Source organism: Stigmatopora argus, chromosome 17 (genome assembly GCF_051989625.1).
Source record: "Stigmatopora argus isolate UIUO_Sarg chromosome 17, RoL_Sarg_1.0, whole genome shotgun sequence".
Lineage (NCBI taxonomy): Eukaryota > Metazoa > Chordata > Actinopteri > Syngnathiformes > Syngnathidae > Stigmatopora > Stigmatopora argus.
The window spans coordinates 11,286,301-11,301,233 of record NC_135403.1 but is presented as its reverse complement, the minus strand read 5'-3'; the positions used below and the strand labels follow the sequence as shown (position 1 = coordinate 11,301,233).

Sequence of the window (14,933 nt, the reverse complement as noted above, 5' to 3'; positions counted from 1 at the left end):
TAATGACACAAATTTGGGGGAGGGTAGTGCAGTGATTTTTTTTTATTTGGGATCTGCAAGGTAGGAAAACATTGTCCATTTTTGGTATCCAGAAGATTCCTTTCATGCAGACTTAAACTTGAGACTGTTTCGAGTGGCAAAATCCAAAGAGGGAAGGACGAGGAAGAGGCAGCGAGAAGAGGCTCGGAGGTTAAAAATGTTGCTCAAGCCCAAGCGAGTGTTACGAGGCGGCACGGGCAGCAGGCTGGCGGCGGTACACGGGGAGTGGGGGGCTTTTACCTTCTTGTCCGGTCTTAACTCTCTTATTTGCGCTTCCAAGTGAGAGGAGGGGTCCACCGTATTTGGCGGCCCTATTTCCTGAACTGTACACTTCTGGAAAACCTGGTGTACAAAGGTTGTAGGACAAGGAATTTGAGGCAAAATTGCATTGGTGATCAGCTGCCAGCGCCCCCCTACATTTGCCACTTCTGATGTGGAGAGGGAAGGCACCCAAATGCCAACAGTGTGAAAATCAGATAGCAAAAAAGTCAAATCACCCAAGAAAAGAGAGGAGAGTGGCGGTGTGCATTTGTTCACGTGTGATTGTGTGTCGCACCTGGAGTTCCGCCATGATCCTGTCGCTATCGTCCTCCTCCTCCTCCCCCCTGGCAACGATGGGAGGAGTAGTGGCGGGCTTTGTGGGTTCTGCTGGGGTGCTTTTGTTGGGTTTGATTTGAGCGGCAGGAAGCGGTCCGTCCTCTTCCCCTTCCTGGAATAAAATTAATTGGGGGACGTATTTGTTACTCAACAGGATTTTACATTCATGACTTAGATATTTGAATAGTACTCTCACTAACCGACTTGAAGTGCACAGAAAAATGTTCTTGTAGTTGTGGAGAGTTTACAAAATAAATGATCATTTACCATTCCAAATCAGTATTTGTATTTAACGTTAATTTCAAAGTCATTACTTGGATCTGGATTGTACTTGCTCGAAGGACAGAGTGAGACGACTCCTCCTTTTCTATGACAATGAAGCATGTTTTTAAAAGATTGACCTGCGTATCCTTCCTGCTGGTGTAGACCATCTCGCCAGACCGCGTCGTGGTCATGCCAGAGCTGGAATTGTTGAAGGTCTTCCTCGGAGGTGGCGGCGGCGGGGACTTGGTGGCCTTTTCGGATACGAGCTTGTTAAATGTGTCAGGGGAGGCGGGTTTGGAGGTGGTCTTGGAGGCTTTTTCGGCTACTGGTTTGGCAGGTTTTTCCATCCCCGGCTTTGGAAGTTTTTCTGGAACCCTCTTGGTTGGTTTGTCCAACTGTGACTCCGGCTCTAATGGGGGCAGAAACGTGTTATTTAATTGAAGTCCCACCATTGCATGACCAATCTATTGTCAGAATGTATTTACTAGACCTGTTGGGGACTCCAAGGGTGTTTTTGTTTGCTCTCTGGTGGCAGCAGAGGTCAGTGATGGCTTATTTTCCACCTCTGGACTGGGTAGGCCTTTGGTCATGTTGGCCTCCGCCTCTTGGAGAATTTTTTCAAACTCTTTTTCATCGTACTGACCCATGTTCTGCCTCCTCTCTTCCCACTCCTTCTCAGCTGCCTATGGTGAGAAAAAAAATGTGGATTCGAGAAAAAGCAAACCCTGCAAACAAAGAGAGGCACAATAAACACCTCTGGACGTACCTCTATGGACATGGCTCTGTTCTTGCATTTGTCTTTACTATGTTGCAGCTCCTCGATGACCAGATTCTGGCCGGTGGAGCCGTTCCCTTGATGCACGGGGCTGCCACGAGCCTTCTTAGCTGGATCGGCGGCAGTCGTCCTAGGCGACTCCCGCCCTTGACCCTTGCTCAGGGCGTTGAAGTGAGCGGGGCTGGGTGTAAGAGGTGGACTGTGCTGAGCGACAGACAAGCCGGCGGACTGCTGGCACGGCCGCAATGCAACCGGGGAGCTCTGGATTTGATGGATCACCACCGGAGATGGGGGCTTAGCTTCGGATTTGGTGCTAGAGCTCTGGGAGTCCGGTGGGGCCGCCGCGGGGGTGGTCTCCAGTGGAGATGGGCTGTTGTAAGATGGATCCACCGCTCTCTGAGGACCTTCGCTTGCAGATCTGCAATGATGAAAATAACTGGTGAGGGGAAGCATGTAGTGGCGTCTTAAAAAATATTGACCATACACTTCACCTTCTCAGACTGCTCAGCATTTCTGTCAGGCTTTTCACCCTTTTCAGCATGCTGTCCAGTTTGTGGGGCTCCTCCTTGAGAAACTTGACGGCCTCCACTTCTACGCGGAGGACGGCGCGCATCCGGGTTTGGAGGGCTGGAAATTCTCCTGGGCAAACAGCAACAAAAGATCCCATATTGCGGTTAGACATACACAAATTTGTGGAGTGACCACAAGACAGAAACTACACGAATGCTTGAGACTTCATTTTTAATAATAAGTCATTTGTGAAAGCCTTTATCTGTCAGTTAGTATTAAAAATGAGGACGACGTCCACTAAATTAAACCAAACACTGTGTCAGAAATGAGTTAACTCTTTGCATTATAGTCATTTGCAGGTACCTTTAAGTCCCGCGAGAGACTCCCCCACTTTCCTTAGAGTCACCGCCCCCTCTTCCACGTCCTTGAGGGTTACCGCTCGGCGATTGCCTGACGAGTCCTTCTGTAGAGCCCCGACGTACTGCTCCAGATCCCTAAAGGCACCCCGAAAACAAATATTATTTGAATAATAAGCGGTCAAATGCATATGTTGACACATCATCAGTTCTGTTTACAGCACGGGTGTGCCAAAGCGGACCGGTTTGGACACCTATGGTTTACAGAGTGCCAAAAACAAGTGTTGCCAATTAGCGTTGTACTTTCCCGACTGCTTCAACCTGTTTTGCATTGGGAGCTCGCTTTCAAAACCACAAATTATTGCACACCGACATCCAAATTGCTAGCAGTGTTCCCCCCTGTGTTATATCTAAGCTGCTTTTCCAGCTATAGAATAGCTAAAGAATGGGTGCCTTCAAAGAGTAGCGGCGATAACGTTTTGTGCTGAGCTGAACGGAACCCTGAACTCCTTAAATTTGAGGTAGACGTGCTAAGCAGTACCCCACTGTGCTGTGGAATGGAATGGATTCAATTATCCGAGGCAAGATAACACAAGCAGAAAGGGAATCTCCTGGAGTTAAGCATGGCTTGCCTGTACAAACCTGCGTACTGCATGCAATGCGAGCATTGCCTCGACTTGACGTGAATCAGGCCGTGAAAAGATTTGCTGCACATTTTGACATGGATGGGCGTGTGTGCAAAGTTATAAGTTGCTTTCGTGAAAGCATTGAAAACAGGTGCCTCCCTCACCCCAGCTGTGTGAGGACACGTTCCTCCAGGCCCAAGTACTTTTGTCGGTCCTCTTCCACCAGAACCCTCTGCTTCTGGACAGGGTCATCCAGGCGTCGCACGGCTTCCGCTAGCTTGGCGCCGATTTCCTGCTCGGCCCGCTTCAGCTGAACTCGCAGGACTTCCTGGTTCTGGAGCTGATATTAGGAGATAAAGACGGGTGGTCCTTTTGTTGCTTTTTTTGCAGAATGGATCCAAAATAGCTCATTACCTGCAGCTGTTTCATCTGATGCAGTTGCATCCTGAGGTCAGACACATTCTTCCTGAACTGCAGGAGGTTGGCTTTGAGAGGAATCTGGTTCTGCTTATCTTGCGGTGCCACCACCGCAGTGGAAGGGTTGCATTTCACCCCTAAAACCGGCGAGCTGCCTGAAACCGAGAAAAGTCACATAATTAACAAAACAAAGAACAGCCATTTAAAATTTGGATAGCTTTTTCAAGTCCAGACACGTAATATTGTGACCTACTATCGTGGCGTTTTTACCAAATGGCGAAAATGACTCTTCTTTCGGACTAAAAACTATGACCATTTTCTGCACTGTAAAAATCAGCAGTAGTTTTCATCACATATCCAAAATGTTGCATTGTTAACACAGTTAAATTGTTTCATAGCTTGAAATTCAGTCAGGCAGCATTTACATGATATTGGGAATTATTATGGAATGTAATAAAAAGTCAGAAGTTGAACAGAAAGTTGCCTATTTTGATTGGAAAATGCAATTCCCATCCACTAATGAACCAATTCATTTTTGGTTCTTGAATAAAAAGTTAGTAAAGTGAAAACTGGCTAAGTAAATACAGTTTTTGGCTTGCATTGCAATCTCAAAACATAATCATAACATTGCAACCCAGAAACGGCAAACAAAATGACTTTGCAATCCAAATGTGTCACAACAATATGGCATTCATTAAAAAAACAACAACACAAATGAGCACCATAAAACAATGTTATCTCCGTTCCCAGAGGCACCACAAGTCATTCAGGGAGTGCAACTAGCGTGCATTCATAACTTCAACCTTTGTTCTTGGGAGAATAAACGTATGTCTCAGCGATGCTAAAATCATCAATGCCGGCCACTTATCTCCCGAGCTGACTGACAGCTGCCCCGACTTGAAGTGCAGGTTCTATTCTACACAAGTGTCATGCAAAGTTCAGCTGCAGTTTAAGCAAGTGAAGGCATTGCTTTGCCGTCTCACAGGTGACAAGACCATTGCAGATTAAACAGGCCTTGACTTGAGCTCTGTTGTCAAGTCACATCATCACGATTACCTCCGATTATGTGACCATTTTAAGCCCCACACCATCAAACAAATCATTTTGGATGTTTTCTAAAGTTATTTCAAATCCACTTGGCATGCATTCGACTTCATAACATTCTGAGTTTAGATAATGTCTTACAGTAGAAAAGTTTAGCTACTAATTATTTTGCGGAATGAGTTTGAGTCTGATTTATCTAATAATGGACAGCACATATTAATGAACATTTATATTCATGTTAATGAACATATATATGTAAATATGTAAGATTCTAGCCAAGAGCTAAATTCCATCTTTAGTCCCTTGTATAGAATGAAGATAAACGATGACACATATTAGACACACACACACACGTAGCATAGTTTTAGACAGCGTTGTAATCGCAATTTTGTTTGTCCAATAGCCAGCAGGCTTTAAGATGATTGGCCAAGAGGTTCAGCCACAGGAGTTCATGTATGTTGAGATCCAGGTATGTAGAGAAGGTGCTTTGGCTGGGAACTACACAGTCACCTCTAGAGCCAGCCCTTGTTGATGTGTTGTAATTTTTTGTGTGCAAATAATACCATATCCATGATAGCAATCTACAGCAAAGTTTGTGAATCTCTGAATGTAAATGAGCCTTAAAATACATATTGCAAAATAACTTAACTGTACTCACTTGAACTGTGCGCACTGTGGGCTGGAGACGACGTCTTGGAAGGTCGCTCACTGCGGCCAGAAATAGACATCCGTTAGCAAGCCGATAAACAGGCAAGAATTGCAGTTCCTTCAGGTTATATGGTTAGTGACACAACCAAAGATGATGGGAATAGTCAGACAAACGGATGATGTTAATGATGTGATCTTTTAGAACTATGTGACAGGCAAACAAAGGTCAATACAAGGACGAGGTGGAAATTAGAGAGATAGAACCTGTTCAAATGTCAAATCTCTTTGTATTCTGAGTTGTAGTTGCCCTTAAGATGGAGATTGATATTTGGAAAGCCTTCCATTTGCACCTTTCTGACTCCTGTATTCTAGCGGTCTTACCTGAGAGCCTCCTTGGTGCCACTACTGTCTGGCCCCTTTAAAAGTGCATGCTGAACAAGACCAGTCAAGCTGGCAATCTGTTGCTCCATTGCCTTCATTCGCTCTCTGCAGAAAACATCAGAAAATTCTACTTTCAGCGCTAGAGGCTGAGACACGTTGGCGGGAATATTATCATAACTCGAGTCTGTAGCGAGACAGACGGCCCACAGACTCGTTGGCCGAGTTCTCAAAGTTTTTTTGTGTGTGTGACAACAAGACGCCAATTTGTCATCTCTCGTTCGACGTCTAAAACCGTGAGCAAACATTGTGTTTATTTGGAAACTTAAGAGTAATACTTTCCCAATCTTTTTTCAGACTCCCTTGGCATTTGTCACTGTTTGGTCGTACAGGCGTTCCAGGCCGATGTGTCGGACTGATTAGTTATTACGCCCCCCCCCCCCCCCGTGGCTTTGTTGTCTTTAGTTTCCTAGCAAAGCACGTACCGCCAGTAACCCCCTTGCTCCACTCTGATGAAAGGGTATGAAAACTTTCAATGGGCTTCTCATATTTATCCTGTCGGATTTATCTTGAAAATAATCAGGACAGAGATTGTGAAAACAATGGCCCTAAAGTGAAACCACTCTAATCTTCACGTTAGAGTGGTAAAAAATAATAGAGCAATCTCGCATCCTGTCTTGTGTCAATGTCCAGCGGAAGCCAACCATACCTTTAAATTCAAGTCTATTTCAAATCATCTCTGAGGAGTAAGTCAGAGCCTTATGCTTTTAGAATTGAGTTTCCTTCAAATCGAGGGAAGTGACCACCGGTACCTCTGAGAGTTTCTGTGACCAAAACAATAAAAAACTACTACTCTTTACTCCTGCCACGTCTCGCTCGTCTCGGTGCTTGGAGAAGAAATGTTGGTTAGCTTGAAACTGGGATGCAGAGTTAGTTAGTTCATGCTATGATGCAATATTTTCATTCTTATTCTCTCCGTCCTAAAGTTTACCGTGTGTGAACGTCGCTGGCGGCAGGCACGGGCCCCGGAGGGTGACCCTGGAGGTCTGAAGGCGCCACGTTGTTCCTGGGCTTGGTCCCCGTGGCGTCGTCTTTCCGGAAGGACTGGCGCAGGGACGAGCTCCTTTCAATGGGAACGCCACCGTGGATGTCGACGAGACGCATGTCGCCCATTCGGTGAGGGGACGGCGGAGGGGTTTTGGAGCCTAGCGTTGGAAGTTGGCTATTTCTTGACTTCTGCCTGAAGAGGGAAGGGTGGTCCACGGAGTCTGTGGGGCTGGGCCCGCTGTAAGAACCGGTGGAGCGAATAGACGCTCGGTGGAAGGCGTGGTCGGGACCGTCGTGACCGGGACTGTGGTGCGCTCCGTGGGCCGTCGCCATGCCCATGCGTCCCTCCTGGAGAAGGTACGGGTCGGCGTATAAGCCTTCGTTCCCCCTGGTCAGACTGTGACCTTTCCCGCTGGCGTCTCCGTCGGGTTTTACGTCCCGTCTTTCCAGGATGGCGCTGGGACAGGGCGAATTGGAGCGAGCCGGGGAGTTGGCGGTGGACAGGCGCTCTCTGGGAACGGAGCCGTTACCGGGAAGCGAGCCCTGCCGCGGACCGAACGGAATTCGGGAAGGGGAGTGCGGGGAAGGGGGGATGGCCGCCTGCAAGGGGTGGTGCGCCGGTGGGCCCAAAGGAGGCTGCCTTAGAGGATTCGCCATTTCATTGTGCATCTGGAGAAGAAACAGTGAAAACTCAGAGTGCCATTTTTATGTTATGGTTGTACTGAGAGACCTGAGACACACTGGACTAGCCAATCACAAAACACATTTCAATTCATTTCAATAGGAAAAAACTGTTTTTTTGCTATTAAATTAATAAAGCCGTTTTTTTGGTAGATATTTTGCCCAATTTTGCTCTAAAAGTCCGACGTGGCAATGTCTTCGCCCCAAAAGGAAGGAAAAATGAAGAAAATGGACTGATCTCTGTGAAATGTGTTTTGTACGGGTAAACCACCTGAAAACTATAAACATTGGACTTCTGCCAAACTAGTACTTTGCATGTGCATACAGTCCATTAAACCGGTTTACACATTGTTAGAGCATTTTTCTTCTTCCAGCTCAGTGAATAATAACCCAGCAAAATTTAGGGATATGCAGAAGTCATGTTTTTTACCAAGGTGTTAAAGTTCCCAATGATTAACTTTATGCCTTACCGGAGTCCCCATTGCCACCCTGCACTGTATAAATCCGGTATTTCTGGAAACTGCGCTTGAAACAAAAACATTGGGCGAGCTCATTTTTACACTGTTGCCTTTTACAACAAAAGCACTGGCGTCAGCACATTTTCCAGACACGCTGGCAAAGCTCCGACCGACAAGGTACACGCTCGCTGGTACCCACGAGCCCCGGCAGAGTAATAGCGCCGCAGCCTGAGAGGTTAATCTGCGACAACGACATTTCAGCAGTCAGCTAATCTGGGGCCGCGGTTTTGAGGTGTGATAACCTGACATTGTGCTCCGGCTGGTAAAATAAGAAAAGGAAAAAAAGGCAACTTGAACAGATGGACATGCCTGGGAAAAAAAACTTTCCAGGAAATACTTGTAAAAAAACAAACCTGAGAGACTTTTAAAAGTAACTAGCCAGAAGTGGTGAATGTATTCAATCTGTACTTGAAATTGTTGCATATCAATCAGATTGCATGCAGGGGTGTTGCCGTGCAAAATCAACACTCTTCCTGTCAAACAAACAAGCTATTGTTTACCAGGGGTGCTTGGCCTGAGTCACGGGAAGTCAAAGCCTCATGCAAAGTTCACTTTGGCTTCAGGTATCTTTTCTTTGCTTTTTTTTTTGTCCTCTCTTCGCATTGTGCGTTTCTTTATTTCTCTCGGGACGACGAAAGGAGAGAGCACAATTGCGAGGGTGTGACGCCTGCCCGAGTCTTTGAGAGGAGGATAAATACTTGGCTTTCAACTTGGAAAACACATCATTCAAATGACCTTCGCATTTTGCCTATTCTATCCATATATAGTAAGAGCCGTGTTTGGCAAGCACTCTGTACAATAAGTGTAAATCTCTCAGTGTTTGCAGCTCACAAAAAGCGGTCTGAATAAGTGCAAAAACATTCTTGTTTGGCAAAAAAACAGGCCTTGCCGAGAACATTTGGTTTGAATTCGGACTTCTATTCTAGTCTGCAAGCATGCTTTATACGTCATCGGCTGCCATTGACTGGAAGTCAGCAGCACCATTGACAATAATAGATACCCAGTCCATGTAAAATAAAGAAATATCGGCTTCAAAACTAGGTTTGTAAAGGCATACGTCATGCCTCGTAAACAACCTTTGTATCTATGTCAAACACAACCGAGTTAAACAGTGATAACAATCCTCAAGGAAATGAGGTCAAAAAAAGTGTTGTTGACAAGCCTGGCTTGATTTGCCTTGACAGAATGGCTTGATAAATTAAATTTTGAGGGTCTTCGGTTGGATAAAAGGTGGTCCGGACTAGAGCCGAGGGCTTTTCAGGAAACAGATAACCAAAAATGCGGACAAAAGATTAGAAACGTGTTGAATTGAGTTCAAGCTGTGGAGCGGTTCAAGCATGTGGAACAATACGAGACCCCGCCCCACCTCCCCCATCCACAAGTCCTACTACAGATTAATAACAAGCGGTGGTTGCTTTGGGGGCGGGGGGAAAGTTGGGGGCACATTCCTTTCCTTTAAGTGCAAACAAGATATAAGCACGAGATGGATTAACAAGGAATTAAGACCTCATCTATCAGTCGCGATATACAGTAACTTTTCTTGACACTCAACTACTCCAACAATTTCATTAAATCCGAGGCTTGAGCGCCAACCGTGTCGCGTACTCACCCTGGCGTCACCGTTAGCCGGCCGGGGCCCGTGGCTGAAGGCCTGCGCCGGATCCTTGTGGTAAACCTTCAGACAGGAGTGAGCCATGATGTTTCTGTAAGGGGAAGAAGTCCGCAGGGGTAAAAAGGGGGCCCAGGTGTCGCCGTCGGAATACGGCCGACGCCGGGTCATCACGCTCCGCCGCATGAGCAGCTCGGCCAGCGGGACGTATCCCGACACGGGTGTGGAATATCTGGCATTAGGTTGCATGTTGCTTAGAATGGACGGCGTGCCAAACTCCCACTAAGACAGGCAGGGCGCGAGTGGCAACCTTTAGCAAGCGCAAAACCAATTTTACAGCCCTGATAATAAAAAAAGTGTTGGGCCCAAAGTACACATCGTAATGGAGGTGGAACTGCTTATTATTTGCAATGCGAGATAACACAATGTCTGCTTACATATTGAGTGGACCAAACTCACACTCTGTTTTTAAGCCTTTATGACAGTATTTTTCAGACTATAAAAGGCACTTAAAATGGTTTATTTTTCCCCCAAAATGGTGTTGGGTATGAATTCCAGTTGTCTTTAATGAGTCACATTCATTATTCATCAAACCCATGAGTAAAAGATTAACACACACTAATTAAAGTTTTAAAAGGTAAAGAGGAATGCAGCACATTGATGAACTAATGCCTTCTAATCATCTTTTGCATGGGAATAAATTTGTTAATTGATTTTGTGACTTAGGTGCTGAAAAATATAGTACATGTAATCACCCGAACATGTCGTAGTGGTAACAATAATAATTTATATGTTGACATATTTGATTGCATTCTATAAATGAAGAATTTACACTGTTCTATTACGTACACGGTCGATTGGTCGCCGGTCTTTTGGTCGCCAGTCTTTTGGTCGCCCGGAAGGTAAGTGATAAATACCATTTAAATCATTGCTCAAATTCCCTAAATACAAACTGCGAATGACTATTTAGTCATACTTAATGCCCTAGTAATTATTAGGCTAAAGAAAAGCTCCACATTTCCCGGACTTTTATTGTTTTTTGTTGGAGAACTTGTTAAGACCCTGACTGACGTAGCTTGACATTACAAAATGTATGGTTCATGATGTCAATATTGATCAAATGATAACCTATTTTGAGATGATTAAAATGGGTATGACGGTTCTTTACCTGACGTCGCTTAGCTCGTAGTACATGTTCCTCATATCGTCTTTGACGTAAACAGCCACGCTGGGCGATTCCAGCATCTTCATGGTGAGCATCTGCGGGAAGGCGCTAACGAACAGGGCTCGCACTGTGTCGATGCTGGTGATTTCGTTGGGCATGCGGATCTGTTTCGTTTCATCTCCGTACTGCAGGTACAGCACACCTGAGGGACCCCCAGAGAAAAATCCATCAACACAAATTCACTAATGAGTTTTCCCAAGACACCAGCAGTGAGTCACCATTTTTTTTCTGCATTGAAATGCTTGTCAAACTTGAAATAAAATGTAGTTTCATTCCCCTGAAGGCAACATTTCCCAAATCTCCACACTTTTGAAAACCAAGCCCATTCTTTTCCAATGACAACCATTTGTTATTGGGTCGGTTTATTCCCCATTTGTCCCCGAACTATACTGGGTGTGTGTTGCGTATGCTGTGATTTGGGGGTGAAAAAAAAACAGATGTGTGCCACAGAATGCCTGGACACGCCCACACAGCACTTGTACAAACAATAGAGTCCCAAAACAGGCTTTCAATTGAAAGTTTTGCACAAAAAAAGGAGTTGGAGCCTAAATTTGTTGTAGTGTCATATTTCTTTGCATCCAAAAAGTGCAAACAAAGTGTCCTTTTACTTAGTGGTGTCAGTTGATAAAAGAAGCAAGCTGATAAAAGCTACCAGATGTCGGTAAGATTGTGAGATTCTGAGCGGCGGATAACTTTCTCCCTGTGAAAGCTGCTCTGTAAGTACTTTGCGTCCAGATGTGTGACGCGACAAGCGGTATGGATACTTAACGACGACAAAGATGGATGGAGTCCGCTTGGGATGCCATCCCAGATCGGCAAAGACATCTTGAGAGCAATTGATTTCAAGCAAATACTCGGATCAAAAACACAAAAAATCCTTACTCACATTTCTCACAGCAGAAGAACAGCAGACTTTTTGGGAGAACTTTTTTTTAATTTTGCCTGTGTGTCACTATGGGAGGGACGATGGAGGGAAGACTAGTTTTTCTCCACCCCTTTTGTCACGCCATCACAAAGCCCCCACCCCACCTCCCTCGGCTCGCCTTGGCTGTCCCGTAAACGCTTTGAGGTGGTAAATCTACTCACACTCTGTGCCTAATTACAGATACTTTTTTTCCAACCAGACATAAAGTCCTGATTCACATCATTTCACTTAGAGCACAGGCGGCCCGGGGGCCAAATTTGGCCGGCCGCATCATTTTGTGTGGCCCAGGAAAGTAAATAATGAGTGCCGACTTTCTGTTTTAGGATCAAATTAAAATGAAGAGTATAGATGTATATTAAATTTCCTGATTTCCCCCCTTTTAAATCGATAATTGCTATTTTTTGAAACCATATTTTCTTTGTTTTTAGTTCAAAAATCATTTTGTAACATCTAAAAATATAAAAAAAGCTAAAATAAACATTGTTTTAGATCTATAAAAACTGAATATTCAGGGCCTTTAATCCAGTTCATTTAATCCATTTATATATATTTTTTTAAAAATATTATACCTAAAATGGTCTGGCCCACATGAAATCGAGGTTAAAGCTGCCCGCAAACCAACCCGAGTCTGACACCCTTGACTTAGAGGGGCAAATAACACATTAATAATGTGCAGCCTAGCCAATTTTAGCAGGTTTAAGAACTTGAAAAAACAACAGTAATAATAGCGGAGAAATTTTTAAATAAAAGCCACTATTTCCAGGAAGTTTCTACCCTACACAATATTAACCAATCAAACGTGAGGATCCCAGATTGCCCACCCTTCCTCGTGATTCCATTAATATGCACTGCATTAATATTATTTTCTCCCTTATCAGATAGCTAACTAATTTACTATTCACATATTTTAATACTTTGAGCAACTCATTGACATGAAGCTCATTTTTACTCAGTGTTGCGTTTACGGGTCATAACTTAACTCTGTTTTTCGGGTATTGAAAAAGCAAATGTTCAACCTTTGGTTGTCCAACTTCACTCACTGACTGATGGATTGACTAATTAAGTATTTAAGGTCTAGTCAACTAAATCCAAGGTCGTTACACGCAACTTACCGAGCGAGCGATCTTTGGTTTGGTTGGTGGATCGGACCACGGGCAGGCTGGCGCGGACCCGGCTCCCCCGGGTGAAGCCCATGGGCACGTCCACCTCCGACATGGCCTCCAGCGAATCCAGAGAGGTGAGGGAGAGGTGGTCTAAGTCCACGCCGGGCTGCGGGCTGGGGCAGTGTTTGGGGCTTCTGCTCTGGAAGCAACAAAAGATGCGATACATCAAAATCTGCAACCCGACGGTGCCTTTCAATACATGCCATAAAACCACACACGATGCATTCAGAGGCAACTTTTTTCACACGGAAGCCAACTGGAAAAGTTGCGACAAGTCATTACGAAGTTACGAGACGTGACCATCGCCCCGTAATCGGATCAGGCCTCGGCTAAGCGAGGCTTCAATTCGCCGGTGTGTGCGACAGGACTAAGGAGCTTGGCCAGCTTTTGTGCCGTGTCGGTAAGATGATCTGCATCGCTGGGGTGAGGTGGGGGGACGGGCGGGTCATGGAACAGTGGGGTCTTTATGCGGTGACCTTCTTCTATCGTCACTGCCAGCCAGACCAGAGACTCCTGTAAAAATGTGTCTGCATGCTCATGCTGCTACTTGACACACATAGTGGGATGAAAGCTGACAGTTTTGGCAGGTCAGAAGCTTAAACTCCATTCCAGTTCATTGCATTTCTGGGAGTAGCAAAAATGTCAAATCATAAAAAAATAAAGAATAATAAAAATACGGTAGTCTGTGAATTTCTAGCTAAGACACAATCTAGACTTAAACCCAATCGAGGTGACCGAAAGAAGAAAGCAGGGACGGAGTAGGCTAAATATTGTCATGGCAATCCAAGAAAGTTATATTATGTGTATAATGAGTGATACTATATGTTTTAATATGTTTAAATTTAAAGAAAATATGTACATATAATTTTTGGGCTGGGATAGGCTCCAGGATCCCCCACGGCGACACGTGAGGAAAATGAATGAATAAATAAACATGATATTATTTGGGTACTGTAAATTAAGCGAAATCAAATACAGGATTTAATTGTCTAGTTAAATGGGATTTGGTGAATTTATGATAAAATACAGATTAAAACATCACCCGGTGGCTGTCAGTTTTATACAAATATGTATTATTTTCTTAACCTCTATTTGGATATATTTCATGTACGTAAATTGAATAGGGTTAGGGTTAAGTTAATATGAATATGGTAACTTCAGACAAACAATAAGATGCACATTAATAGGATGGTGGATGGTAAGAATGCACACAGCACATGATAAAATGCAGAGAGACGAGAAAAGCGGACTAACTGTGCAAACTGGCGACTGGATTGTCATCAAGTAGCTCTGAAGGTCAAGTTCAGAGTACAGAGAGGAGAGCATGGACTGCAGAGACTGATGGAAAGGAAAAGGAGGAAATAAAAATGCCAGCAGGAGGCCTGAGATTGGAAAATGAGATGGTCATCAAACCCAACAGAGGTGGGTGCCATGGCAACAACATCAACACAAGACTGAACGTTTTCTTACTTTTCAAGATCCCTTTTAGGGTTTGATTGGACACTTATTTGACACAGCAGACAAAATGTGCTGAGTCGTAATTCTCATCAAAATATGCTTAGCCATAAGGGATTAAAAAAATGAATACAAATGTGTCTTTAGGCTGTGCAGTGAGAGATGCCCACGAATAGACGGCTCACTTGAAACCACATACGTGCTGACACTGGAGAGCAAACGCTTTAAAAGATTGATGCGCATCTACGGAAACTTCTGTCACCTCGGAATTTCTCAACTGCAACTTTTGGGAATTCTTTTCCCAGGCTGGCGGTCCAAACACCATAACGAAATGAACCTTTCCTTTGCGTTTCCCATTTCTTCCTCCATTTGAACAACCATCCATGAAACTAATGCCTTTCTGTACGCACGCCCATACGACGCAGTCCATCATCTACAAACGAATGCGTGGTAGGAAAAAAAAGCGCCATCACGTTATGCTAGAGCAAGTCATCACTCGGTTTTGTGCAGCCTGTCAGCAGGTACATTACACTATAATACCCTCGCAACAGGCTCCCGATGGCAGCCGCCATTACTCCCGGCAATTTTCTTTAATCGCGCCATCTTGGCCCACCACGCCGGCCCGTCTGTCCGCCTGACAGCTGACAGGTCGTTGG

At 44.8% G+C, this 14,933-nt stretch overlaps 1 protein-coding gene across 14 annotated transcripts in view; it reads right to left on the bottom strand.

Moving 5' to 3' along the window:
• kiaa1217 (KIAA1217 ortholog) overlaps window positions 1-14,933 on the bottom strand; it is a 57,937-nt gene that overhangs the window by 5,079 nt on the left and 37,925 nt on the right. For 8 of the 14 annotated variants that reach the window (XM_077623817.1, XM_077623830.1, XM_077623818.1 and 5 more), the window contains 15 exons: window positions 12,772-12,961; window positions 10,678-10,876; window positions 9,510-9,603; window positions 6,646-7,370; window positions 5,658-5,762; window positions 5,287-5,336; window positions 3,582-3,739; window positions 3,332-3,507; window positions 2,549-2,679; window positions 2,167-2,314; window positions 1,667-2,093; window positions 1,391-1,583; window positions 1,038-1,309; window positions 596-748; window positions 280-381 (listed from right to left, as the gene is read on the bottom strand). In XM_077623817.1, the coding sequence (XP_077479943.1) occupies window positions 280-381; window positions 596-748; window positions 1,038-1,309; window positions 1,391-1,583; window positions 1,667-2,093; window positions 2,167-2,314; window positions 2,549-2,679; window positions 3,332-3,507; window positions 3,582-3,739; window positions 5,287-5,336; window positions 5,658-5,762; window positions 6,646-7,370; window positions 9,510-9,603; window positions 10,678-10,876; window positions 12,772-12,961 (3,123 nt within the window). The remainder of the gene's footprint in view (window positions 1-279; window positions 382-595; window positions 749-1,037; window positions 1,310-1,390; window positions 1,584-1,666; window positions 2,094-2,166; window positions 2,315-2,548; window positions 2,680-3,331; window positions 3,508-3,581; window positions 3,740-5,286; window positions 5,337-5,657; window positions 5,763-6,645; window positions 7,371-9,509; window positions 9,604-10,677; window positions 10,877-12,771; window positions 12,962-14,933) is intronic. The other 6 variants (XM_077623824.1, XM_077623827.1, XM_077623828.1 and 3 more) reach the window with 3 other exon arrangements.